At 40.7% G+C, this 27,117-nt stretch overlaps 1 protein-coding gene and 1 long non-coding RNA gene across 4 annotated transcripts in view; one reads left to right on the top strand and one right to left on the bottom strand.

The window, feature by feature from the left end:
• The window catches only part of kcnn1a (potassium intermediate/small conductance calcium-activated channel, subfamily N, member 1a), a 66,289-nt gene extending 44,799 nt beyond the window's left edge, over nt 1–21,490 (bottom strand). For 2 of the 3 annotated variants that reach the window (XR_015867423.1, XM_088429104.1), the window contains exon 1: nt 11,916–13,235. Coding sequence is in view for 1 of the 3 variants with exons in the window: in XM_088429104.1 (XP_088285230.1) it covers nt 11,916–13,070 (1,155 nt within the window). In the remaining 2 variants the exon portion in view is untranslated. Of the gene's footprint in view, nt 1–11,915; nt 13,236–21,356 lie in introns of those variants that run through there. The other variant, XM_088429105.1, reaches the window with a different exon arrangement.
• The window catches only part of LOC148414636 (uncharacterized), a 97,607-nt gene that overhangs the window by 51,881 nt on the left and 18,609 nt on the right, over nt 1–27,117 (top strand). Inside the window, exon 4 of the long non-coding RNA XR_015867425.1 lies at nt 19,073–19,153. This is a non-coding gene — a long non-coding RNA (uncharacterized LOC148414636). The remainder of the gene's footprint in view (nt 1–19,072; nt 19,154–27,117) is intronic.

Genomic DNA, 27,117 nt, shown 5'->3' with positions numbered 1-27,117 from the left:
CTACTCTTAATTTCTCAAACGGTTGACCCGATCGACTTCAAATTTGATGTGCTCTATTATCAGACATAGGGCCAAAGCTGGGAGAAATTTCGAGAAAATCGGCCAACAAATATGGATACTAGCCCATCCCTAGTTTCAATTTAGTTTCCAACCATCTAATGAAATAAAATGGCCTAATTCAACACACATTCGTCAATATGCGGTTTACTGACTTGCAAGCGGCGCGCATATGCAATAAGAGTTCCCAGGCGTGAGGAAATCTTTGGAAAATAATCCTGGTTGGACAAAATATCACATGATTCTGAACATTTACGTATTCAGTTTATTGTACATATTCATTGAATATGCACCAATTAGAGCGGCACTCCCAATGTCTTAAACCAGCTATATAATGACAGTAAACACATTCTATTCTATTCTATTCTATTCTATTCTATTCTATTCTACAGTATATTCTGACACCTCTGTAAAATCATTTTATCATAAAAGATGTGATCATTGAAGCCAAAGCAACACAAACATGCAAGTGCTGCTTTATCCACGTTTGTTCAGTTAGGTTTTTTTTTTTTTTTTTTTTGGGGGGGGGGGGGGGGGGGGGTGTAATAAATTGAATTCATTGAGCTGCTCTTGTTTTTGTGTGTTGGAAAGAAGCCACCACGGTTGGCAAGAGACCAGCGCACCCATTGACGCACACTGCTTTGCATATTTAAACACACATGTAGTTCGGGGGGGGGGGGCTGGATTTTTTTTTCATTGCGTCAGCCCATTCAATCCTTCTTTTCGTAAAAAAGAAACCGCCATTGTCTTAAAACTGAATTTGTATTAACGTTTGCTGTGAAGATTGAACATCGGCCAGAGGAGGGTGTGATTTAGAGTTACAAGCTAAATATTTGAGTAGCATGTTATCCAAAATAATTTAAAAAGGGTCAAAATTAACCAGAAATTTGGGTCAACATGAATAACATTTAAAACAACTTATTGCTGTTTTTTAAGTTATGTTTGGCTGACTTTTGGGGGGAGAAATTACACGACATGTCAGTCTCTTTTTAAGGTCAATTTGAATGTTTTTTTCCCCCAACAATTTTGAGAGCATAGGATACATAAATAAGTAATTAATAAATTTGATTAATAAAACGACCCAATCTTGAGTTTATTCCAGTTCCTCATTTAGTGCAAAAGATGGCTCCTGTGGATTAAACAAACCCATTTTGGGATTGTTTTGGATGGAAATAATTTTGTTTTCCACGAAAACCCCAATTTTAACCCAATTCATCATTTAACCCAAAAACTTGGGTCAAAATGAACAACCATTAAAACAACCCTAAATTGGCTTGTTTGAGAGTTATTCATTTTTGCAAAAAATGTTTTGGGGAATAACTGAAAATTCAATGTTGACAGTTTCTGACACAATTTGAGCTGTTTGACCCAAGGGTTTTCAGACTGTGGATACACATATTAAAATACAACACACACACACACACAAACACCAAAAAAAATGTTGGTTTGTAGGTTATTTATTTGACTATTTGGCTGAAGTGAATAATCCAATAAGGGTCAATCTGTGTTATATTTGACCCAACAGTTTTGAAAATGTAGGTACATAAGTAAATTAAATAGCCCAAGTAAATTAAATAGCCTACCCCACCCCCCCCAAAAATAAATCTTTTGAAAGTTATTTCGATTAAACCTTTTAGGGTTAACGAACAACCCAATAATTTGCTAGCCTTTTTTTTTTAACTTCATTTGGGTCAATTTTGACCCAACACTTTAGGATTTATTTGTGGGTCATTCCCTTTAACTCAACAGAAATGAGTGCTTTTTTTTTTGGGTTGTTTTTGGAGTTATTCCCTTGACCCAGCATTTTGGTCAAATAAATAATTGTTATTATTATGATTATATAAATGATTATTGTTACGATATAAATATGTGACCCGCTGCTACCAGAATGCTGGGTGTAAAGACCCGATGATGAAAGCTGGTCCAAGAGCAGAAAAGGTAGCAGTAGAAAACCCAGATAGCTTGCGCAGGCAAACCCGCTTTCACGATAAATAGCAGGAGAGGTTTTCCAAAAATTGCGCGTCGGCTGGCAGGCAGACGGCAAGCAAAATGCTCGCGGAGTCGGAGCGAAATAGGATGAAACAACACCTTGCTGCGCGCGCTGCGCTCTCCCGCCGATTGCAAACATTGACAAACAAGCGACAGAAATGATTGAAAATCAGGAAATAAACACCCGCACCTGCACAAAGCAATCGACGTACAGCTGAATCTCTCACGGTGAGTGACGAATAGCTCTGCTTACAGCTGCACAACCTAGCCCGCTCTTTTGTGTTGCCTTCATGTAGGAACCACCTCAGATCAATAAGCTAATTAGCCATAAAGCATATGCGCCCTTGTGATATGTTATTTTCCCGGCATCCCTTGACCAGCTCCTAAGAAATTTCCCATGTACCGTATTTTACGCACTATAAGACGCACCTTAAATCCTGAATTTTTTTTAAAAGCTGATGGTGCACCTTATAGTCAGGTGCGCCTTATATATGGATCAGTGTTGAGATTGGGATTCGTAGATGGGGAATGAAGTGATAAAGTAAGCTTTACCTGTTTCTTTTGTGTGTTTACAGTTGAACAAGGTTGGTCATATTGACATTGAGTTATTATGCCATTGAGAGTTTAAAGTTATTTGAGTTATTATTGTTATTACTTTGAGTATTACGATATTGTGATTGAAAAAGTTTTAAAATGTCATTAATTGAGGGTGCGCCTTATAATCCGGTGCGCCTTATATATGGAAAAAAATTTAAAATATGTCTTTAATTGAGGGGTGCGCCTTATAGTCCGGAAAGTACGGTAAACGAGTCTTGTTTTTTTATTAAGCATTAGAGGTACCGTTTTGAGCTTTGTATACAAGGCATCAAGTGTACAATTCTCCCCTTGTTATGTCTATGTAGTCACTATACTTATTTCTTCCACATCATTCTCGCAGTGATTTAGCCAAGGGATGATGGTACACTCCTGGTCATGTGATAACTAAGGTATAGTCTACACGGGGTTCTTGCAAACCAGCGATAAATGTCTCCAGTTTGCCATATATGCTATATATGCTTGTGGGGTTTTTTTTCTCCAATAAAACCGAAGGTCTCAAAAACTCCAACCAAAGTGGAGAGTTCCCAAACTCTCCATATCCACGTTTGCCCGTAGCAATAATAAACCAGAGATTTGCGTCATTACTCTGATTTTCCGACAGACACAGACGCCGATTAAGTTAGAAATGGAAGTTCTTACTGATTGGACTGTATTTGGAAACTACTGCCTCCTGGTGGCTTGGCATGTTTGTGAAAAATATAACCGCACTATGCGGATTCGTGTATCAGCAATTTTTTTAAATAAACAGAGCTATATTATTTTTTTCAAGAGAGGAGTATTATCCAGGTTTAAATGACCTAATTGGTCTCACCATCTGGGTGAAATTTCAGCTCCTGGTTTCTTTTTTTCATTTTTTTTTTTCCCTTTGATGTGAAATGCCGTTAATGGAAAGATAAAAAGATCTGAAAAAATGCCGCAAAAGTCTTAAACGCTAATCAGAAATAAACATTTCTCCAACACAAACTTACAATTAACAAACCTCAGTCATACCACGCAGCAAATTTACGATATACGCACGTTACGTGAAAGCTGTGCTTGGCTAAAGATGCGGAGCTTGGCAAGTGTTTTGATCATATGTGCCAGGGTTGTTAACTCATTTACTGCCATCTCAGTAAAAATTCATCTTTGACGGCTATCGTCATTATAAGACATTTATTTTTACTTTACAGCAAATTTCCACAAATTTCAAAAGGGAAAGAAAGCGTGCAGAGCTGTTACTCAGTCTTGCGAGTTAAGCAAGCGAAGGCCGATGGCGGCCGAGGGAACCCCGAAGACGCTTTCTTTGCACTCTTTGTATTCAACTGGACTGCAAGTAATTCAATCCTCCTCTCCTTGTGCCGGCTCACTCGAACGAAACGCAAAGCCAATGAACTCCATCAAGTGGAGCACCACGAGAACAGTGGCCGGGCCGGCATCCGCTTCTTTTTGTGCCGCGTCGACACGTGTGCCGGCATGTGCGAGAAATGACTCGTAAAGCCAAAACACAACCTCGCGCGCAAACGCTTGACCGAACGCTCTTAGCTGCTAAGCGACGCCATAGCAACACGCATGCTAACGCGCCCGTTTCAGAGCAGGAACTTGGCCTGTCACTTAACTCGTTCATTCTCAAAGATGCTTTTATACGTTTATATATATATATATATATATATATATATATATATATATATATATATATACACACACACGTGTGTGTGTGTAAATGTATGTAGGTATAAAAAAGGGCTGCACAGTTAATCGAATTTTAATTGCAATCACGATATTGGCTGCTGCGATTAATTAAGCTGATCCTCGGCTTTATTAACATTTAAAAAGGCATTTCATTTACATGTCAAATCAAGCACATTGTCATCCTACCACCAGGGGGCAATATTTTCCACGCTTGCATGACAAAAGCGTATGCTTTTCTCACCCTAATATATTATTTACCAGTGGGAAATGGCGTTGAGTTTCTCAACTGATTCCTAATATATACAGTCAATTGAGACCCATTTTGAAAAATCCATTTGGCTAAAATTGGAATAAATTCAGTTTGAAATGACCGAAAATGACATTTTGACTGCTAATTGATTAAAATTTGCCTAAAAGTAAACAATGTGCTTGGTCACAAGTAGGCTTAGGCTTCATTTTTTTCATTGGTTTGCACTCACCAAGTAAGTTAATTATTGACTGTATTTTTTATTTATTATTAGTATTTGTAAGTATCAAGCTTTGAAGCCTTGTTTATATACTGCGTCTTTTTTTTTTTAAAAAGGGCAATAAATATACATGCTTATGATGAATAATCGTAAAATAATCATGATTATTTTGGCCATAATTGTGGAGCCCTAATATATATAATATATATATATATATATATATATATATATGAACATTTTTTTGGTGTGTTGGGCTTGACTAGGGTCTAAAAAAGGTAAACACACAAAGATAAATAAAAAAAAAAACAGACATCAATTATTGAAAGAGCGTCGCATTCATACTTACTGTGTGTGTGTGTGTGTGTGTGTGTGTGTGTGGTGGCAGCTGCTGCGGAAAACTGAGAGGCGCACACGCCACAGCCTCCTCTTTTCATACAATTGTTATCAGTTATCGACAGAGGATGTGAACTGGTATCTAGGCCTCGCCTGACATTTCATTGTTTTGCGCCATGTGTTTACTTTCAAGGTGTTGGCTGTCCTCGCGGGAACCAATGCAAAAAAAAAAAAAGTCGCTGGAAACGCGAAGGCTAATGGCAGCAAAAACAAAAGCCGGGCCCTGTAACAACACAGGCAGGCAGGCGCGATAGACAAAGTTGGAGGTTTACCGAGGCGTTCGTCTTCCAGGCAACAATGCTACGTGTCCGCGTCAGTGGCCAAGACAAACACATTACTTTTACAAATAATCGCAGACTTTTCGCCATCTCACGGATGTCAACAAAACAGATTTGAGTCACAGGTGAACGGCGTGGCAACATGGCAACCAATAAAAATGCCTTGTCGTATCACATGATATTTCAAAGAATTTTCAAGAGAGATGCGGCGGGCCAACACTAATTTGTACCGTTCAAGTAGTTGCGATCATAAGTTTATCTGTATCATACTGCGCCACTGGTTAGTTGCAGTTGTGCTCATAAGTTTACATACATCGAGAGCATGGAATGTTATGAGCACAATTGTAAATGTACAGTATATATACTGTTATACAAAAATACTTTACAAAAGATTCTAGTGCATCAAAACAAATCAAATGTAATTGTTTTGCTTTGGAACATTTTGAAATATGCAAATGTTTAACTCCATACATACTCCATACAACTCTATACATATTGTTTTTACATCAATACTTTGCTATTTGGGTTATGAAGAAAAAAAACGATTTGAATCAGATAATTGGTTTTGATTTAAACGATGTAGGTCCAATCATTCCACTATAGAAACTATCGAGATACAAGATTGTGTTATACATAAATACTCAACTACTATTTATGTAAAAAATAAATAAATAAATAAATAAAAATACTGGTAATCAAAGAATCGGTTTAACTTCAAAAGACTTGTTGAATAGCACCGAATTGAATCCTTTCACTTTAGAACACATTGAGACGTGTGTGTACAACTGTATATGTTTACAGTAGATATGATTTTACAAAATTACTTAACTACTGGGGACGTAAAAATAAACAAATCGATTTGAATCAGTTAGTTTCGATTTAATAGATGAGAGTGTGTTAAATCAAACCAAACTGAATTGTTCTACTTTTGAATATTTCGAGATACCTACAGGTGTTTAAAAAAAAAAAGGAAAACTTTCTTTCACAAAGTTGGTCTTCATTTAGAGGATGCAAGTCCAAATTAAATAATTCTACTTAGGATATATTGCGCCCAAGTTGTCTTTTATTGGCGCCATCTCGCCACACCAGTCAGTGTACAACGGGCTTTGGATCGTTGTATCCTTTGTTTATGGTTGTGCTGTACATTTATGTTTATGTAAGCAGGAATACATGGAGAGGAAAAAAAAAAAATCCGATGATTTTGATTAACTTTAGTGGACTGCTAGACAATCACCTAAAGAACAATCCATTACATTTTGGAGACATTCCAGAATGTTTCGTTTGTTTCCAGGATTACACAAATACTAATTCACTTACTTCCATAAGACTTTGTGGAGACACACTCATTACAATTTGGTAGACATCCAGTTAAAGGTGCTGATTCAGGATATTTTTTTTACATCTAATTTTGCTTAATTTTGCATTTTCTTGTCTTATTGATACATACATGTGGGTGTATGCACCATGGGGATTATCTATGAGGATGTTATTGTTTTACAGTCATTTATTACAGCTGTTCTTGGCCCACAATAGTGAATCATTGCAAAGCCACATTTGTTTTAATTAGAGCCATTCTTCAAAATGCTTTATTTTCTAATTGTTTATCATAATTATTGCTTACACAACATCAACAAAAACGTGAAAACCGAGGATAAATTTGTGATCCTGTTAATGCGTTCATATTGTGAGTATATTTGTCCAGCTTAAAAAACACATGAAAATACTGAACATGTTTTCATGGATCTGAAAAACGTGAAAATTATGAACGCAAACGTATTTGTGGATATATATGATAAATGTGAACATCACAAACATGTTTGTGAATCTGAAAACCGTGAAAATTGCAGACGTGTGGATCTAAAAAACACGTGAAAATCACAAACATATTTGGGGGTCTGAAGTATCGCAAACACGTTTGGATCTGAGAAACACATCGTAAAAAACATTTGAGGATCTTAAAAACACGGGAACTTCGTGTACATTTGCGGATGGATCTTATAAACACGGGAAAATCACAAATATTTGAAAAACCTGAAAATCGTAAATACATTTGTGGATCTTAAAAACGCAAGAAATCCGCGAAAATTTGAGTCTCAAAAATGTGAAATTCACAAATATTTTCACATGAAAAATTTTGAGACAAATCTGCCTAAGTATTCGCATTAGTATTGTTTTAGCCTAACTGATTTTACAAACGGCTGTGAATCCTACGGACGGCGTCACGGAGCCAGTGACCTCGCCAACATCGTACAGGAAACTCGCAGCACATTACAGCATGGCCAGTTGACAACAGCGTTCCCGTAATAGCTTTCCGTCCTTTTCTCCACGACACGTACAACCTTGGCTTCTCCTAATTGGAGGCTCGTGATTATTCTCACACTCGCTTGGGCGGTGTGTATGCGTGTGTCACATCCAGGCGAAAATATACATAACAATAGAGCATCCATTTGCATGATTTTTTTTCACGTGTTATTCTATACGATCATTGACAAATTAAAAGGAAGTATAAGAGGTAGGATTAAGTCACATATAATATGTGAAAATCCTGAGTAAGCATCAAGTTTTCACCATCCCGAGTCCTAACCGATTACTCCAATCATCCATCCTGGTCAAATACGTTTATGGAGAAGAGCTGACACCCTTGACTAATGCTTATAAGCCAATTGAGCACTGTTGTGCTAACTGTGGCAGCGATTCAACACTTACAACACAGCTGTTACATACATGCAAGTGTAACTGAAGAATGGAAGTCAAGCTTTCAATGGCAGCACCCATATTTACATAGACATTGCACACAATATTCTGTTGGCCTTGAAAGCTAGGTGAAAATGCCAATTTTAGTGGCCCTTAGACGTTTCCTTTTTCAATAATGCTTGGCATTGAGAGTCAATTGTCATTTCATGTTTTTAACAAGTCAAATATTGTGGAAGGTTGGAACGGATTAGTGGCGTTTCCATTCGTTTCAATGGGAGATGATGATTTGAGATGCAACCACTTTGCGACAAGAGCATACTCGCAGATCAAAGTCACCTCGTATCTCAAGACGCCGCTGTTTATGTGGAAAAAAATGGCAAATTAAAAAAAAACTGTCATTTTGGGGGAGTGTTTCAAACTTTAACGGCTAACAGTTCACTCATCCAAAATATAAATGATGATTTTGCTGCTGACAGAAAGACTTTTATGTCCATTGTTGAAACTAAGCCGGCCTTTTGGATATGAGCAAATCCAGCAGTATTGCGTCCCTGCAGGGGATATCACCATAGCAGTAAGTGGCAGGCATTAGAGTACTTACACAGCCTATCACAATGGACGCAGTAATGCATCTTTCAAAGCACAATGTTATTGAGGCAGGACACAATATGGCGCTACCCCCCGCCGCTTCAGTGGGCCCGCTATTAAGTTTCAGGGTGTGCTGTGGGATACTGTAATCGTATACACTTTATCAGGCTTGTTCTGTCACAAGTGTTTTTGCTTATGGGATTTCGAACGGGGGCCGCCTCATTAAGAGCACCTCGCTAAGATGTAACCGCGATCCCGCAAATATCTTGGAGGAGATAAGCGTGTCATATCGGAATACTTGGATGATCGCTGCCAGCCGAAAGGGCTCGGTACTCGGTAGAGATGGGAACGGGAGTTGGCCAATCACTGTGCGTGGAGCGGCAGGCTGAAAAAGCAGGAAGGGCGCTCAAGTTTTGATAAGGGGTAGCAACTTGGCGGTGAATGCTGTTTTTCTGATGATGTAACAGTTTCTGTGTTTGGTTAAGAACAATGGTTCTCAAAAGGGTCCATGAGAGGTTTTCTGCAATATCAAAAAATCCAGTGTGTACTTTTTAATATTTGTGACAGGAACAGTATTGTTTTCAAATTAAGAGAAGATTATTTGGAACATGGAAGCACGTCACAGGCTATGTGAGGATTTGAAAAGGGTTTCTGCAAGTATCAGGGAATCTAATTGAATGTTTTTAATGCCATAACAGGAAGAGTACATTTTTCCTTTCAAAATAAGGACAAATTAATTGGAACATGTAGCAAATTTTTGCTTCAATTGTGTTCTAGTCACTCCTTTGCAAATCATTGTATGCCTTCATGTTGTAAAATTTCATTTGGATGTGCATTGTCCTTTGTGACGCCAATTTGTGTCATTAATTAAGACGTGCAAAATTAAAGCTTTTTTAACATAATTTTTTTTTTAGACCCCTCTTTGGCCATGGGATTGAATGATGTCTGGACGCCCAATGTAAAAACACATCTTTGGGTTTGAATGAGTTTTAATATGCCTCCTGTCAGACATCTTGAGAGTCTACTCGTGCGTTCAAGTACACAAATGGGTATGAAAGCGCAATTAATGTCATCAGGGATAGCGAGTGTGAAATTCTGGAGATAATTGTTTCATCAAGAATGGACAAAAATGGAAATATGTCAAAAGCAATTGAGGACAAACAGCGCTATTGTTAGACTGTGTTGAGATCGGAAATGTTTTTTACATTTTCGTTTACGACAGCTCCTCCATTAGAACGCCTGAGCCACATTAGGAGTTTGTAGTAAAAGTAGCATTGCTTTTTTTGTTTGTTTTTGTTTTTATTATGAATATGACCCCCCCCCCCCCCCCCCCCCCCCCCCCCCAGCCCGAAAGGGCCCCCGCATCCAACGCGTGTGCTAACTAAGCTCTTGGCAGCCTAACTATGGGACTTTGGCTCCACCTGTGATTGAAAGCCCTGCAAGAGTTTATTTTATGAGGCCTGTCTGACATCCTTTACTCAGGATGTCTATATTCATGTTGTTATTTAGAAGCTCTCAAGCACATTCATTGTCGCGTGCTGACAAAATGTTACCCAGAAGCCCCCTGAGGTTCCTCCTCTTTTTTTTTTCATGTTGTCTTATCCGCCAAACTTTATATTACCATATGTCTATGCAATGTAGTACCGTATATACGCACAGGTTTTAAGAAAGGCAGAATGGTGGACATATCTTCTTCATAAAATTTGAAAAACAAAACTGAAATATGCGCATTTTGTACACTGAGAAAATGTGTGTGTGACTAGCTGTGGGGAAAGTATGCAAGAGGTTGGCAGGATTCTGATTTTTGTCTCAGAATTCTGATTTAAAGTGCAGAGTTAGAATTCTGAGAAAAAAAAGAGAATAGTGAGTATTCTCAGAATTCGCCCTTCAAAGTAAGAATTCTGACTAAAGTGAGAATTCTCATTTTAAAGTCAAAATCTGAAATTCTGAGAAGTCAGAAGTTTCACTTTAAGGTCAGAATTCTGACAAAAGTGACTTTAAAGTAAAAAAATAATAATAATTCTGAGAATTATGACTTCTCAGAACTCTCACTAAAGTCATAATTCTGGCTACAGTGAGAATTCCGAATTTCAAGTCAAAATCTAAGTTCTGAGAATAGTCAAAACTCTCACTTTAAAGTCATTCTGAATTATGAGAATAAAGTCAGAACTTTCACTTCAAAGTCTGAATTCTCACATGACAAAGTAGAAATCTGAATTGTGGTAATCAAGTCTGAATTATGACTTCAGAGTTTCCGTTTTGAAGTCAGAATTTTTACTTAAAAGCCGATATGAATTCTGGGAATTAAGTCAGAGCTCTCACTCGAAGTCAGAATTCTCACAGGTGACAATTCTCTCGAAAGTAGAAATCTGAATTCTGATGATAAAGTCAGAATTATGCCTTATCTCAGAATTATCACTTCAAAGTCTGAATTCTTGCTTTACTGGGTATTTTGACCAAAAATTGTCAGAATTCTGACTTCTCACAATTGTTCAGAATGACCCGCTAAAATGTACTCTTGAAATAAAAACACTGCCATCAGCGTTGAGCTGATGAGCTTTGAGCTATTGCCAGCGGGACACAAATGATGCAGCAACACAAGTAGATGGGAAAATACATCAACGCTCATTTGCATGGATTCTTTATCCTCTGCGTTACCGTTAGGGCTTAATGGGTGCAGGCTTACACTAGTTGTGAACCTCCGCCTCTTTTGCTGCCCCCGCGTTGCCGAGCCGCAAGGAACGAAAGCCAAAGCGCTTCGAAAATGTTTCCAAAACGCCTAAATCGCGGCGTGACGCCTCGGCGAGTCGCGAGGAATGTGCGGGAGGCCTCGTCCACGCAGTGACAGGTGCCGCCGCGGCCGGCCCGGGCCCGAACATGCAAACGCTTCCCTGTCTGGGCCGGGGGGAACAACAGGCGCTTTTGTTTGCCGAATCACCTGCCACGGGAGCCTCATTTGAATATTTCAGTGGCCTGCGTTGTGTGCCGGAGCAAAACAACAGCGCTACACGGAACAGGTGCGCACGGGGCCGCGGATCGGAAGATGAGGCAAATGTCTTTTTTGTGGGGATACGGTAGCTTTTACAACACGCGTATGTTGGAAAAAGAAGAATGAAATAGGTGCCAGGCGTGGTCATTGAGAAGATCGTTGACTATACGGCAACGGCGCGGCGAGTCTGCGGTGTACCTTGTGGAGCTCGATGCGTATCCTCTCCTCTCCTTTATGCGGGCTCTCGGGCCACAGGTGATAGCTGGAGCCGTAGTTGGGGCTCTCTCGGCTGCTGCCGCTGCTGTTGCCGCTCGACCTGGCCGCCTTGGCTTGCTGCTGCTGCTGCTGCGCGGCCGGGGGCGTCGCGGCGCCGCACTTCTTGCGCTCCGGGGCTTCACAACGCTGCAGCCGCTGCTGCCGGCCCGGGGTGCTCTTGAGCTGCCGCTGCAGCTGCAGCAGCGGAGCCTGCTGCTGCTGCGGCTGCTGCTGCTGATGTTGATGCTGATGCTGCTGCTGAGTCCGACATAGCTCAGCAGCAGAGCCGCTGGCGCAGTGGTTGACGGGCAAGCTGCTGCCCACCAGGAGCTGCTGCCGCGCTCGCAATTGCGGGATCTGTTGCTCGTGCGGCTCGAGCGCCCGTTTCTGGGAGTTTGCGCGGAATCCTTCGGGGGGTGAGTCCTTGTGTCTCGGGTGGCAGAGCTGCTGCAGCTGCTGCCTGTGCTCTGGTTGCCCTCCTGCTCCTGCTGCTGCTGCTGCTGCTGCTGCTGCTGTTGCTGCTGCTCCTCCTCCTCCTCCTCCTCCCCCCCTGCAGCGTTCCACGATGCTCGCCTGTTGGTAATTACTGGCGCTCCTTCCCAGACGTTTGGATTCCCGAGAAAAGGAGGAGGAGGAGGCGGTGGTCGGCGGTGGCGGTATAGGCGGGGGGAAAGGTGCAGGGGAGGGCTGCGGTGCAGGCGCGACGCGATGCTGCTGCTGCTGCTGCTGCTGCTGTTGCTGCGGATGCTTTTGTGAATGGTTGGCCTCCTGCGCGGAAAAGCTGCAGTGGCAGCCGGGAAAAGCCGGGGGGGCCGGGAGCCAGGGATCCGGCTCGCGGTCCCCGCCGGGAGCCGGGGTCGCCGCCGCAGCCGCGGCTCGCCGCGCCGGCTGCAGGCTCACGCACGGCAGCTCCTGGAGGCTCCGGCGGTGAGCGTCGGCGGTCGAGGCGCGCTCTCGCTGCCGACAGGAGGAGGACGCGGACGAAGAAGAGGGCGGGGGCGGCAAGCTGAAAACGGGCGCGTCCGGCTCCCCGGCGATCGGCTCGCCGCCGGCTGCGGGCTCCTGCTGCTGGGCCGCTCCCGCGTAGCGATGCCGCATCCCCTTGCTGGCCGAGGCTCGCAGTGCTGGCTCCGTGGACGTGCGCGGCTCCGGCGCCCGTTCATTGCGGCCGGCCCGGCGGAATAGGGGCGACTCGTATCATTGGTGGCTGCGGCCGGGACCTGCCTTCCCGCGTACGTCACGCCTGCGCCCAAAACGCCGCCTTCCGCCGGAGTTGGGGGGCTCGCCGCCTGGAGCCTCTGCTATGCGCGCGCGCGGTGGAGGGAGGGGGGCGATCGCGACGTCGGGCCGAGGGGGACGAGGGCTCGCGATCCTCACCTTCCGAGGATCCGCTCCGCCGATGTTGCCGTAACCGCCCTGCGTTGTCAGAAATCACTTTTATTGCCGCGTCGCAGAGGCGGCGGGCCTGTCAAGGAAAGCGCGCTCGATACTGCGCGGACACTTGTTGGCTCCCATGCATAAACCAATCGATTCGTATGGGTTTGTTTGATCCGACTCTCTAAATGCTTTATTTTTTTTAATAAACTCAATTTTCTTGGATTGTTTTTATTCAAACAACACAACTTTGGGATTGTTTTGTGCAAAACGACCCGGAATTTTGGCTTAAATTGACCCAAGTCAATCAGCCAGAATGTTGGATTGAATATGGGCCGATTCACTTCATGGGTCAATTTGATCCAACTCTCAAAATTGTTTTTTTTAATCAACCCAATCTTCTTCGGTTGTTTTAATAAAACAACACATTTTGGGTCATTTTGTACAAAACACCCCAAAATTTAGGGTCAAAGTAACCCAAGTACTAAATCAGACATTTTTTTTTAAATTTTATTTGAATGGTTAATTAGTTTTCAGGGTTAGTTTTGAAATTATCTTATCACTTATCACTTCTTGGGTCAATTAGGGTCAAAAATTGTCCCAATGTTCTTGTTGTTTTGTATAAAACAACCCAAAACCCATGTCGTGAATCAGGCTATTTTTCTTTATTTTAATGATTAATCGATTTTAACGATTAATTTTGAAATGATTTTAGAATGTTGGATAAAATCTGGAATGATCCACGTCTTGGATCAAATTGATCCAACTTTTCAAATCCTTTTTGTTGAATTAACCCAAAATGCTTTGGTTGCTTTTTACCAAATGACCCAATTTTGGGGTTGTTTCATGCAAAACAAACCAGAATGTTATTTCAAATTGAACTTGCTTGTATTCTCAGCAAAGAAACATACATTTTGAGAAATAATTGCCCAATTACTGTATTGTACCCCAACAACATTGTTTTGAAGCAAACAACCCGCATAAAGGAAGCCCCAAAATATTCAAGTGGCTTTTCTTCATAATTTGCAAATTTACAGATCACTATCGATCACATCTGTCAACAGTGCGGTAAAACATGAGCATTTTATGGTGCCGTTGACATATTTCTTTCAGTTTAGCCCATTAGAGCGCATGCTTGCAGAACTGACGCTAATGACACGGTCGTATATCAGCCATTGGCACAAGTCGTCGTTGAAGCTCGGCCGCAAGGGGCGGCCAGGTCTCCGAAGACTGCAAGGGTGGCACAATTAGCCTTAGCGCTGAGCCCCACTCCGTTTTATGGCTGCGGGGATCCAAAGCCGCATTAGAAACCTGATCATTTTCATTAAGTAATTGGCTGCCGCGACCTGTGTGAGTTTCTTGGCAAGATGGAGTTTCATTTGTTAGTTTGGGCAGCAATGTTACTGTTTCCGCATGAATAATTAAATCTAACTTTACAACTCCTGGACACTCAAACAGTCTTTCACTGACCAGTCAAAGCTCCCATCTCTTCTGTCTTGCTTAGTCCACTTTTTTTTTCCTCACCGCCCTAAACTCAATCGCCTGCTTTCAGTGAATTACTTTATTAGCTAGTGTGACTAAAAAAAAAACGTGTATTTGTTTCTGTTGCACAGAGCTCTAAAAAGAGAGGCTATGATAACATAGCTTGGATCTGAAAAGAAAAGAGGAGTGCTCGAAAACCAGAAAGCATCACTTACACTCGGTTAGGGATTTTCTCCTTATCTTAGCATAAAAAGATTCAGATAAGAGGCTTCCCTCTTATTAGCATCTCTATTCCTGCTAATATTCAAGTGCCCTTTTGCACACAGTTCTCTGCAATATGGCATATTTTTAATCAATGTTTTTTTCTCCACTTTTCACAGTATGTATAGTGGATAGCGTTGGCCTGTAAATATTAAAAATCCGCGTATAATTGGCAACCCCTGAAGTGCACTGGGATGAAAAAAAATAGCAAAAAAAAAAAATTAAACTAGACTTGTGCAAATTTCTGCAGTTGTGTGGGAATGCTTAAATCTATCCATCCATTTTCAAGAGCCGCTTATTGTCACAAGGGTTGCTGGCTTGCTGGTCCCTATCCCAGCTGGCTTCGTCCAGTGGACACCATGAAGTGGTTGTCGCCCAATTACAAAGCACACAGAGATGAACAAGCATTCACACACCCAATCAGACCTAAGGACAATCTAGTACCTCAAATACACTTGCCATGCATATTTTTTGTATATATATATATATATATATATATATATATATATATATATATATATAATGTAACTGTGGAAGTTGTTTTTTCTTTAAAGTGTGTAGAAAACATAAAATTATTCAAATATTGTTGCTAATCCGTGTGTGTATGTGTGTTAAAGTAGCACTTGCTTCTAAAGTATAGAATTACCTAACAGCCATGCTAGTCAAATGTGTTTGCATCATGCTAGCTGACTTTTGTTACTTCAAATCAAATTGTTCAGTTCAACATTTGTTATTTTAAGTATAATGCTTAACACTTTTCTTGTTATTGTTGTTATTGTTATTCTTACGTTAAACTTCAGTTTGTGGCAAAAAAGTGACAGTTTTGGCTCTTAGCGAGCTTTGCCAGTGAGAATAGGTGCTAAGCAATGTGTTAAGTGTAGTAGGTTGTTTAAAGCATGTAGGAAATGTCAAATTATTACTGATAGACACTATCTTATCTCTGAGTGACAACGTAACACTTAGGTTTTAAAGTGCATACATACATAACAGCTATGCTAATTCCAAAAACCTGTCTGTAATGTTCTGCATATACAGTACAGTATAGTAGCATTAAGCTAGCTGACTTTTGTAACACCAAATTAAACGGTTCAGTTGAACATTTTGGTTATTTCAATATATAATGCTTAACTTCTTTTCTTGCTTGGATGTTAGTCTTACATTAATCTTCACCTCATAGTGAAAAATTAACAGGTTTCGATCTTAGAGCAATTTGCCAATAAGCAATATGGTAGGTGTGCGTGTGAAGAAAAAAATAAATAAAGGGAAAATTACTCTGTGTTTCAACATTTGGAAATTTAGCTGCCGCGGTTGGAGCAGCAATGCATCTAGCTCGATTAACAAGGGGTTCACTGTAGTTGCCTTTTATGCATTGGGCCATCTTACAGTAATTTGCGCAAAGTGTTTGCCAGATGTCCTTTAAACACCATCCGTCATTTTACCTTGCCAGCATGAAATGGGTAATTTAACTGGTGTTACATCTCAGAGCTTGGTGTCTTGCCCAAACTCATTGACACAGCAAAAGCCTGTTTGAGAGGGCTGTCTCCTCTATGATATTCCCTCAAACCACCAGATCATCAAAGTGTCATCATTTCATACAGATAAACGTCCGTGTCCCTCCAGCGGTGAACTGCAGTTCAACATTTGTTTGCTTAAGCTGAGTTTTATCCCAGCCCAGTGCACACAGTAATGTAAGTAATATAATGTCCTGCTGCAGTGCCCCGAGGGTCTCTGTGTCGCCAAAAATGAGCTTACTTTCAGCAGAAAAAAAAAAAATCCTTCATGGTTGTGATCATGATTAACACCGATGGTATTGCCCCGATTTGAAAAAGCTTTTGTTAGCTAGATTTCGCAGCGCTCTATAAAATGGATTAGCTTTAAATGTAGCAAATGTGCCGCTTCATCGCCGACGAACAAGCTAATTATTGTTAGCGAAGTTCCAAGTGGTCTTATAGGCTAAGAAGTACCCCAAAGTGATACTTGGGTAAATGTATCCTAAGCTAAAATACCTTAAGTACTTTGTTTTACTTAATCGATGAGCAAACCTTTGCTAGGCCATCACATTAGCCACATTAGCCTTTCATTTGCTAGGCTTTGTAGTTTACGCTAAAATGAATTCGCTTAAAATGTAGGAAATGTCACCTCATTGACGACAAACTAGCTAACGTGGCTTTGCTAATACTTGTCGGTAAAGTTCAATGCAGTCTCATAAGCAAAGAAATGGCCAAAAGTGGAATAATAGTCTAACATAAAATAACTTTTTATGTATTTGTTGTACTTCAGTGGTATAATTAGAAATGTGTGTGTTGGCTAATAAGCAAACCTATCCCAGGCTGTCACATTAGCCATATGTTTGAACAAGGTCACGATAGCAAAAAGCTACATTTTAGCCGCATCGTATTTGAGCAACTGGCGTGCTGCGCAAGGATAAGGCGCCGAACGGGCTTCGGGGACGGCGTCGGCGGGCCTCCGTTCATTGTTTGCCCCGCCGAATAACAAAAAGTGACACATCGTGGCACCGCGCCGGCGCAAACGGCGACGCTCCAACGTGATGAACAACCTGCGATGGAGCGATAAGAGGCGAGTCGTGACTCAAAGCGGGCCTCCGCATTCCGCCGCTGGATGCGGCCGCTGTGAAAGGAGGCTGGGGACGGCGGGCGCATCTGGGAGATAGGGGCCGCCGGCCACGCCGGCAGGGAGAGAGCTCCGCTCCCCGTGCTGGAATTTATCTCCGACAGCCAAGATCATTAGTTTGATTTGCTCCGGCTACTCAAATGACTAAGCAGCTTCGCCATCCTTCAGGAAACCGCAGGTATTGACTTTCGGGGGAGGCGGGGGTTATTTGCTACCACCTGGGCCTTGGTGGGGATTTACCCGACTTAATCCACCTCTTAATACCACCGCTATCACATTGCAATTATGGAAGCCATCAATGCTTGACAAAAATACATTATAATGGTACACAAATTATGCCAGTGACATCATTAGGAGAACTTCAGAATCAATATTTTCGATGTGTTTTTATAAAGTCAGACTTTGTTTTATTGCCTACCTTATTATTTGCTCAATTATGGAATGTAGTAAGCTCGGGGAAGTGGTGAGAATAAGAATTCAATTGTGTGGTATTACTATGCATATGACAGTAAAATTCTTGAATTTCATGTCTCTTTCTGGAATGAAAATCGAGATAATGACTTATTTCCATTTTGATTTGATATTTAATAGAGGAAACTCAAAAATGGACAAAGTTGCAGCAATTTGAATGTTGCCATGTTGAAACAGAGGTGTATTGTCTTTGATGACTTATTTTCCAGGTTAAAAGGCCAAATAAAAGATTGTTGCACAGTCTAGCTTCTGGAGTTGCCGAATAAAATAAATGTAGTTCCAGAATTTGTTAATTTACACACAGCTGTTTCAAGTCTATGCCATCCAAAAATGATTTGTGCTAATTAGGGGGTATTTGCTGAAAAATATTACACAGGGGCTACGTCATTGAAATAGGTTGAGTATCACTGCTCTAAATTATGACTTGCTTGTATACTGTTAAACCTTCAATTACAAATATTGGCTAAAAATCTACCATTAAGTAGAAAATCCATTTAAGGCCTGTTTTTCGTAATGCAACTTTTCCATTAGGTGGCATTAGATTTTGCAGGTTGTCATAACATTGTTATCCCCACTGCTGATTTACACCCACGGTGCTTTTCATTCACTCCTCTATTTCTGGTCAATTTATCGGGCACCATCTGAGACGTTATCGCAGCACTCCTGTGGTCCGTGCCTCTTATGTCTGGGTGTGGTGATGCGAGCCGGTCTGCAGCAGCTGCTTGCATAAAAGCACAGCACACACACCTGCTGTCAAGCTCCTTTCACTCGTGATGTCACGCCATTACCTAATCAACAGATTTGTAATTTGCACAGCCGCCTGTGTGCATCGAGTTCCATGTGTTTCCCCACGTAACGACATTATGCTTCAATGTGTGCAGGGAACATGTGACGGGGGCGTTGCTTCGATGTGAACGTATGTCATTGCGCAATACCCGCGTCGGCGGACGAGACCGGCCAAGGTAGGCTGAACTTGCCCAGTTTTTCAAATATGGTGATGAGAGATAAAACGAGAAGGCTCATAACTAATGCAAAGGTTCAAAGACGCGGTCCGTGTCTCATCATCAGAGCCGCGGTCTCAAAGGAGATGAGCGACTGACCACTCCCACTTCCCTGTCTGTGTTAAGCGAGGCCGAGTAAAATACAGGGGAGCACCTTTTGCAAACATATGTTTGTTACTGTAGTTATAATCAGTAGAGCGTAATCCATAAAACATCTTTATCGTATACGAATCTGACATTAAGACGTTTTTTGTTGGACCAAGTTGTGGTTGTCCTGCCTGGACTGGCACCGGCCCTGATTTCAAACAATGCTTAGCAATATTAACAATTATATGACACATGTAGGCCCGTCTGTTGATAAAATGTTGAAGATTATGTGGTCAAAATTCAATCAATAACATGCATTCAAGGGGGTCATGTCAAGTCTTTTTCACACTTTGCACCCCCCAATGTATTGACTTATAGGTATATTGATTTAAAACAATACTTAACGGAGTTTAAAATTCTATACAGGGATACAAGCCTTTGTACACTTTAGGGGGCTCCGTAAAAAATAACAACTTTACACTCACCAGCACTATATAGATTTTGTGATTTAAAACAATACTTAATATTTCTTATTTAAATATTTAGGCCTACCTAGAGATGAAAAAGGGACATTGATAGAGCGGTCAAAAGTCACACAAGATCATGCATTCAAGGGGTTAACGTCCAAGGTTTCCACACTTTGGGCTCTGCAGTGTATTGTTTTATAAATATTGTCATTTAAAACAGTACTCAGAAGATTTTAAAATATATATGTAGGCCCACTTGTGAATGAATTAGCAAAGTATATAGTCTCAATAACCAAAATTCACTCGTGTAATAAACAATAAAATACCCAAACGTCGCACTCGCCTGTATACAGATTTTGTGATTTAAAACAATATTTAACAAGATTTAAAATGATCTAAGGGGGATAAAATAGTGACATGTGTAGTCCGAGCAACCAAACTTCCTGTAATTTGTGATATGAAAGGGGCTTCTTAAAAAAAAATCCAGATTACACTCACCAGTCACGAGTATATAATTTCTGCGATTTACAACAATACTTCACAAGATTTAAAATTACATCAAAACACTACTTGAGTGTATTTGTGGATGAAACAGAGAGGTGCATACACTCAATGACCAGTTTGTTGCTCGCAATGTATCAGTGACTGAGAATGACAACCATGGTAAAAAGAGCAAAGATTATTGGATAAAACTCAAAATATTTCACCGTGCCGTTTTGATTATAATGTGCACTGAATTATAAAGTGCAAATTCAATGAACTGGTCAATATTTTAGAAATGTCTGTTTCTAAGGTCTACTGGATTGTCCGGTGCATTACTGCATATTTCAGGATACAAGCCAGTACAGCAAATGACAAACTTTATTCCACTTGATTTTGACATCAATACATAAGGCGCACATGATTTGAGGTGTGCCTTATAATCTGAAACGGTAGATGTTTAAAAAAAAGAAAAAAAAACAAAAACACTTCCACTGTGGTGCAATCTCCTTCACAACAGATCCGCCAGGTTTTCCTACAAAATTACTAACATCAGGTCTAACCTGCCTCTGCATAGAGATTTAGACCCCTCCTGACAATAGAGACTACTAATAGAAAAAATAAATATTAAAAAATGTGTATTTTTCATATTGTTCTACTCTGAGCTAAATTGCATTTGTTTGATATCAGACGTACCAAATAAATGCACAAACGTCTTTCCATTTTTGTTTCCGTACGCACATTTCAGCAAACATGCTGTGCGGCTCAACACCCCTGCTAGCAATCACAGCAATAAACATATTGTAAATTTCATTCTGAGGGAGTGCACCTTTCAGTGGGGGGGGGGGGGGGCGCAGATTTGGAATAAACCGTTGTGCTCAGCATGTCCGCCATTTGTTTCTTCGTCATACCTTGCCCCAAATTTCAGCACGCTCACCTCTCACCCATAATAAACACATTAACGATCATGTCAATCACACTATATTTCTAAAGACTGTTTTCCATATCGCTCTGATATCGAATTCCATCATGTTGTGCTGTGATAAATAAAGTGAGTTATCTTGCTGGTGAATTCAATGGACTTCAAAAAAAATTAGCTCGAGAAATACAAGGCAAAGGAAACGACGTACCTCGTCTGATGTGGCTGCAGTCGCTCCCTCTTTAAAAATGACTAAGAGGGGGAAAAAAAAAATAAAAACCTCAATAGTCTCCGATAAGAAGGGTGGCTCCTGCTATTCTGATGTCGTGCGGAATCTTTGGGAATCCACCGTCAGTATTTCCCCGTCTCGTGGTTGCAAACAAGAGCGACTCCCTTCTGTTCGCCACCTGTTAGTGCCACAGTCACAAAATAAATCACAGGAAGGCTTTCATGCTTTGCCGTCCATCCCTACGATTTTGAGACTTTTATTACTTTAGGGCGATGACGTGAAATCTGCAATGGGGTGAGTCTCTCCCGGAGACAAAAAGCTGTGACAAATCAAAGAAAAGCAGCCACTGGATTTGGGGTGGGGGGGTTATGACCTTGTGTGTGCTGACGTCCCCATCCCCTCTCCCTCCCTCCTCCTTCTCCTGAATTGATGCGGGGATCCCTGATGCTATTTTTAGACCGTGCGTGCGTGCGTGGGTGGAGAAGAAAAATAGACGAGGAGGAGCAGCCGTGGGGTGGAAGTGAGGAAGACAAGATGGAGAGAGAAAGAGAGGAGGGGGTTCCCGGGCCGACTTCATCTGCAGCGCTTACACACGCGCGCATTCTCACACACGTGCACACACACATGGCCGACCGTGAAAGCTTTGAATCGTGACCAGACCAAAACACCAAAAGGCTTCACACGACATTGCTTTCTTTCTTTCCGCCGGCCTTAATTTAATATCCAGATAAACGCTATGCCGGGAGAATGATAATAACGCAAAGCGAGGATGAGGATGAATGTGGCATTGGATTTGTCCTATATGTCCTTCTCCCATGTGAGATTTCCGTGCCGCAATAAACTGATAAAATGTGCAAGTGTGTAGGCTTTTTTTTTGTAATTATGCATGCAGGCATTTTTTTTTAAATGCATGTAACTCCAGTAAACTGATCACGGTTAATAATTATACGAATACGGTGGTGCCTTGAGATATAAGTTTAATAAAAAAACACTCATAACAAATCATCTGCAAATCCAGCTCCAGACGCCCCCCCCAAAGAAAGTATCACTCCTTTGGCATGTTACTTTTAAAAAAACAATAGTGTAATATAGTAATTAAAAATTTAATAAAGCTTCTTCTGCTGTGTGTATTTTGACCACCGGGGGCAGTATAACAATTGTACAGAAACCATTCGCCCGTTTAGCCGCTTAAAAAAATTAGAATTTTGCGAACTTTGTGAGCCAATAAGTTGCTTTATTTGTTTTTCGTCGAGGTCCCATGAGATAAGGAAGTCGCGAGATTTGTCATCCCTGCACAGCATGAGATCTTTTTTTTCTTTTGGCTGAGTCTTGGCAATGGAGTATGAATGCATTGGCTGTTACTGCTCTGACATTAAAACAAACATGCTCCAACTAAATGTTACATACCGAATAATTTATGGACGCAAATATTTGTATTTTGACACGAAAGCTTTTATTTTGAAATTTTTTCCGGCGAGATTTTACAACAAAAACTGATTTTCTACTGCACAGCCTGTTTGGAGAGACACGAGTCGCGACACGATAAAAACACAACATTGTTCTAAAATAACATTCATTTGCAATTTCAGGCAACTATAAAATAACTCAATTACTCTCGCATTTGATTGTAAGGTGCCTGTTTTCTGTGTTTAGCGCTGCCTCAAGCATGATTTAGCTGCCAGTAGGACCTTACCTTCAAATGGTACTTTGAATGATAAATCTGATCAGATGCACGAATGAAAATCACCCCTCAATAAAATCTGTTACAATCCCCGGAGCATCAGCGCTAATAGCAATAGGCTATGTTCCGTATTCCACACATATCACAGACCATTTCCTACTTAGAGGGCATTTCTAATCCCCCTTACCTTGCGCTTGTTACGCCTGGGCCTCCCCCCGCCGTGTGACCTGCGGGTGACGGGGAAACCTGCCATCCTTGCACCCGGAAACCCTTGACGCCAACACGGCAGCCGCAGCTAAAAATAGCCAGCCGGTGATAAATAATAAAAGCGCTCCCTGCAAGCCAAGCATCCCTCCACTTACATCCCCATTTCAGATTTACAGCTTCGTTTGGTGTGCTTTTGCTGGCTATTGGGAAGGGCCTTCATCAATGAAAAATGAAAAATAACTGACTATTAAAAATCACTTTTATAGACTGGCTTATGTGCGTTGTCCTCTTCTGCTTCCTCTTTTTAATTTAGCCAAAATTGCCAATAGTTTGGTTGCAGTTGATTACTCAATAGACATTTGGCTAACACAATAAAAAAAATGTCTTCACGAATCGCACTTATGTGGCAGAGGTTACACACAAACGGTGCAGCAAAACAGATAGACAATATAACAACAGTCCGGCGTGTATTTTTCATCTTCTAAGAAATCACATTACAATAATTTACTGGCGTGCATCTGAGATGTAATAGTGTTATTTATGCTCCCCAAAAAGGTCTCAACTTGTTGTTCTTGAAGACAAAATCTACTGTGAAATTGAGGTTTTGCACAAGAATGCTAGATGGCTGGCTTGCCAGACGTCTTTACAATAGTGGCTAGTTACTTAACTCATTCGTTCCCAAAGATATATTTTATGGGGTTTTTTTGTTTTGTTTTTTTTTAAGACTCCAGGCATCCTGCTACTTTCTATATTTTTTCAAAAATGTTCAAGTTTAGCTAAAGAAGTGTCTAAAAATGGCTGGTATTGGTCAATCAACATTAGTTTTGCCTAAGGTAATCTATTACTTCTGTACCTTAGTACCTAAACTAATTCTTACTTTAGTACTTAAATACCTAAATAGTTGATTACTTAAGTACTTAATAAACCAAAGTAATCAATTTCCTACTACCAGTCATTAGCAAAATACTTGGAAAAAAATAAAATATAAATGGGGATTGAATGTCTGCAAAAAAAAAAACAACATAAAAGCATGTTTGTAGAATTTAACTAATTCAATACAAGTCTATTTTAAACCCTTCTCAAGCCCATGAAAAATAAATATTTCTTGGCTTTATTACTTTGATAACAATCAATCAAATTGGTACTTGCTGAGAATGCCTGAATAAAATCAATGTCATTTTTTGGCCATATCGTCCAGCCCTCGCGTGAAATACTTTGTCATGTTGCATACATACTTGTTAGTATTTGCTAATTATCCCTTTTTTAATAAGGACCATTCGACCTATATGAAAAAAAAAAAACTCTAGTTCATAAGTTCCTCCCCCAAAATAGTGAGGCGTAACAGGGGAATAAAGAAGCAGCTCGGAGTGCAAACGATGAAAAAAAAAAAAAAACGCTAACAAAAGGAGGAGTCTAATGCTTTTTAGCAAGGACACAAACAGGCTTGTCTGATCGAGTGGGAGACAGTTGGGATTTGGGGGGTGGGGGGGGCTAGGTAGAGGGCACGCAGGGAGGCAGAGTGCATTAGAAATGATTGCAGAGCAGCGTAGTGGATGGGCTAAATTCTGATGTTCTGCCTGATAATGCTGCCTTGTGTCCTAATGAAAAAATCCAGATGCTATCGCTTTGGAAAAGGCCAGAGCTGCACCCCCCCCCCCCCCCCCCCTCCTGTCTTCTACTCCTCCTTGATGCTACTCTCTTTGCTCTTGAGGGCCTTGTTGGCTGGGGGGGGATTACGTTTAGCCAAAGTGTCCTCAAGATGTTGACGGGCTGCAGGCTCAATGATCCACTTTCTGCCTCGAGTATGCTCGCCGTCTGCTTGTCTGCTGTTTGTATTATTTGTATTCCGCATGTACTGTACTCTGTTCCGGTCCCTTTTTTTTTTTTTTTTCCCAGCGTCTGGCGGCATCAACATCCAGGATATAGATTCCAAAATAACGTGATTAGGGAACAAGCCTATAGGGCTGGAATGAGTCAATATTTTATTTTTTGACAGAGCTGAATATTATTTTTTCTAAAAGTCATCATTAGTATCTGAGACGCCAAATAACTCCTCCTGTTTCAATGTATGGATATTACCGTATTTTCCGCACTATAATGCGCACCTAAAAGCCTTAATTTTTTAAAAAGCTGATGGTGCGCCTTATAATCAGGTGCGCCTTATGTGTGGATCAATATTCAGATTGTGATTCGTAGATGGGGAATGAACTGATAAAGTAAGTTTTACCTGTTTCTTTTGTGTGTTTACAGTTGAACAAGGCTAGTCATATTGACATTGACTAATAATGCTATAGAGAGTTTAGAGTTATTATTTGAGATATTATTGTTATTACTTTGAGTATTACTATATTGTGATTGAAAAGGTTTTACAATATGTCATTAATTGAGGGTGCACCTTATAATCCGGTGCACCTTATATGTGGAAAAAGTTTGAAATGATATAATTAATCGGGGGTGCGCCTTATAATCCGGTGCGCCTTATAGTGAGGAAAATACGGTACTCCTCAACGTGCCCATCTTCCTCCTCTTCCTTTCCTCAAACATGCTTGTTACTCTTCCACAAGTCAAATGATTTGCTGATCATCTTACTTGGGATATTCTCCCTCAAGAGACGACTGTGTGGTGAGATCAGAGCGTGGAATCTTGCCCTTCGCTGTCCGTCCCTTAGCGTGTTCCGTGCAAACACTCTAAAACGAATGCACACTACAAGAGTTATATATAATAATTTTAAGCCTTGTAAATGACATGATATAACTTATTTTGCATTTGAATTAATGATATTCCAAAAAAAAAAAATGGTGTTTGGAGTTAAGGTTAGAGTTGATATAGAGGTTGAAAATGAGGGAAAAACAATTTGACTTGTTCTCAGATAAATACGGTAGTTATCACACCACCAGGAGTGTACGATCCAGTGGCTAAAAGACTGATTTGGGAAAAAATTACCCAAAAATGATCACGTCGATGAAAACATAGGCTAACCTAAGACGAACATGCTAACTCAAAACACGGCCGAATCTTAGATTCTTTTACATGCACGTATTATTTGAATCTGACGTAGTGAAAATAACAAGACAATCAACAGCGAACCTTGATTATAAAACGTGGCAAAGATTCAACTTTACTACTTTGAGAAAAACAGAAAGATAAAAAGGAATAGTCATTGTGCTCCGCCAAAGGTTAAAAGCATGGCCCTCCATTAAAGACGATGAAACTGACGTCACCCTGACTCAGAGCTGCGCCCTCCAACATGCAATGAAATTCCCGCCATGACTACAAACCAAAACTACACTGCATTAATTCCCTAATTGGGACTGAGCCCGTGTCGATGTTTTCCTTTGGCTTCCTTTCCAATTGGCCTCGTAACATTCGCAATCGCTTTTTCAATCACCGAACATTTGAAGCTAAAGTCAGCAGCTTTGAGAAGCGGCGAGCAAGCGGCCAAGATGTCCGGTAAAAGAGAGTTTTACAAACCTGGGTTGAGTTAGGATTTAGATGAGATGAGTGAAATTGCCTGGAAAACAAATAGGTTTCTTTATATTTAAAGCTTCAAAGACACAAATCTTGATAGAGCAGTCTAATGGTCTCTAAGAGACCAAATGAAACATTTTGAAGGACCAACATTGAGAGGCAACATTTTTTTTTTTACCCAAAATTTGAAACAACTCACATTAAATCAATTCTAAATCAAATGAATAACTAATATGAGTCATAAAAAACACATTTTATATCTTTTTCTTCAAGGTTCAAATATTTATTCAATTTATTTATTTATTATATTTAATTTTCTGCATCTAATTTGTTCAGTTGGTCAAAAATGTTTGTAGTTTGAATAAGGATTGACATATTTTTTAAGGA

The sequence above is a fragment of the Hippichthys cyanospilos genome, chromosome 12 (genome assembly GCF_059441005.1).
Source record: "Hippichthys cyanospilos isolate Australia breed blue-spotted pipefish chromosome 12, RoL_Hcya_1.0, whole genome shotgun sequence".
NCBI classification, from domain to species: domain Eukaryota; kingdom Metazoa; phylum Chordata; class Actinopteri; order Syngnathiformes; family Syngnathidae; genus Hippichthys; species Hippichthys cyanospilos.
The sequence above is the reverse complement of the archived record's forward strand: the minus strand, read 5'-3'. Positions and strand labels throughout refer to the sequence as shown.